This window comes from Phoca vitulina, unplaced genomic scaffold (assembly GCF_004348235.1).
Source record: "Phoca vitulina isolate PV1807 unplaced genomic scaffold, GSC_HSeal_1.0 scaffold2, whole genome shotgun sequence".
NCBI lineage: Eukaryota > Metazoa > Chordata > Mammalia > Carnivora > Phocidae > Phoca > Phoca vitulina.
Window position 1 is genome coordinate 92,276,209 of NW_022589705.1, and position 794 is coordinate 92,277,002.

General features: G+C 68.9%; 1 protein-coding gene across 2 annotated transcripts in view; it reads left to right on the plus strand.

Moving 5' to 3' along the window:
* Positions 1-231: 231 nt before the first annotated feature.
* NPPB (natriuretic peptide B) overlaps positions 232-794 on the plus strand; it is a 28,944-nt gene continuing 28,381 nt past the window's right edge. For both annotated transcript variants that reach the window (XM_032418567.1, XM_032418577.1), the window contains exon 1: positions 232-261. In XM_032418567.1, coding sequence (XP_032274458.1) covers positions 248-261 — 14 coding nt within the window. In that variant the 5' untranslated portion in view covers positions 232-247. The remainder of the gene's footprint in view (positions 262-794) is intronic.

Here is a 794-nt window from a genome sequence, read left to right on the forward strand (position 1 = left end):
CCACAGCCCAATCCAGCGGAGCACTGGAATGGGAGTCTGGAAGCGCAGTTTTCAGTCCCAGGCCTGCCTATTGTTTGCTGGGTAGCCTAGGGCAAACGTTCCTGTTCCTCGTTGGGTCTCAGGCTCCCCTTTGCGAAGGGGGTTGGGCCTGTGAGGTCGTGTCCCGCCTCGTGTCCCTTCCTCCCTCCAGGGACCATTTTCTTCTCTGACATCGTGGGCCGCCTGCACACTGCTGCAGCTGGTGGAGATGTTCAACAACCGGTACGTACGCTTCGATCCCCTCGTGTGGTCCAGAGACACCTGCCACGGAGAAAGGGGCGGGGCCGGGAGTGCGCCGGCGGAGGGTCCTAGGGCGGAAAGGGGGCCGGGTCGGAGAGGAGACCCGGGACCTGGGCGGGGCTGGGGCCTGGGGGCGGGGCCTAAACCTGAGCGCGGGATCGGGTGGGTGAGGCTGGTGCTGGGTCCGGAGGCGGGGCTTGAGGCGGGGCCAGGGGCCGGGGCGGGGCCGGGGACCAAAGACTCAGCTAGGTCTCTGGAGCCAAGCGCTGCACGCCCGCCGGTGAGATGGTCGGCGTCGCCTACGTGTGGTGAGCGGCCTGCCAGAGCCAAACGGGAGTCACGCGCCGACAAGTTCTCCGAGATGGCCCCGGACCTGGTGGCCGCCGTACGCCACGGGCCACCCGAAAGACTGGAGCGGAGGCGAGACCCACTCGGGTGGGACGGCGCGCGAGGGTGCGCGGGGAGGTGGGGAACGTGGGCAGGCGGCCTTCCTGACCGCGCAGGGGACAGCCCCC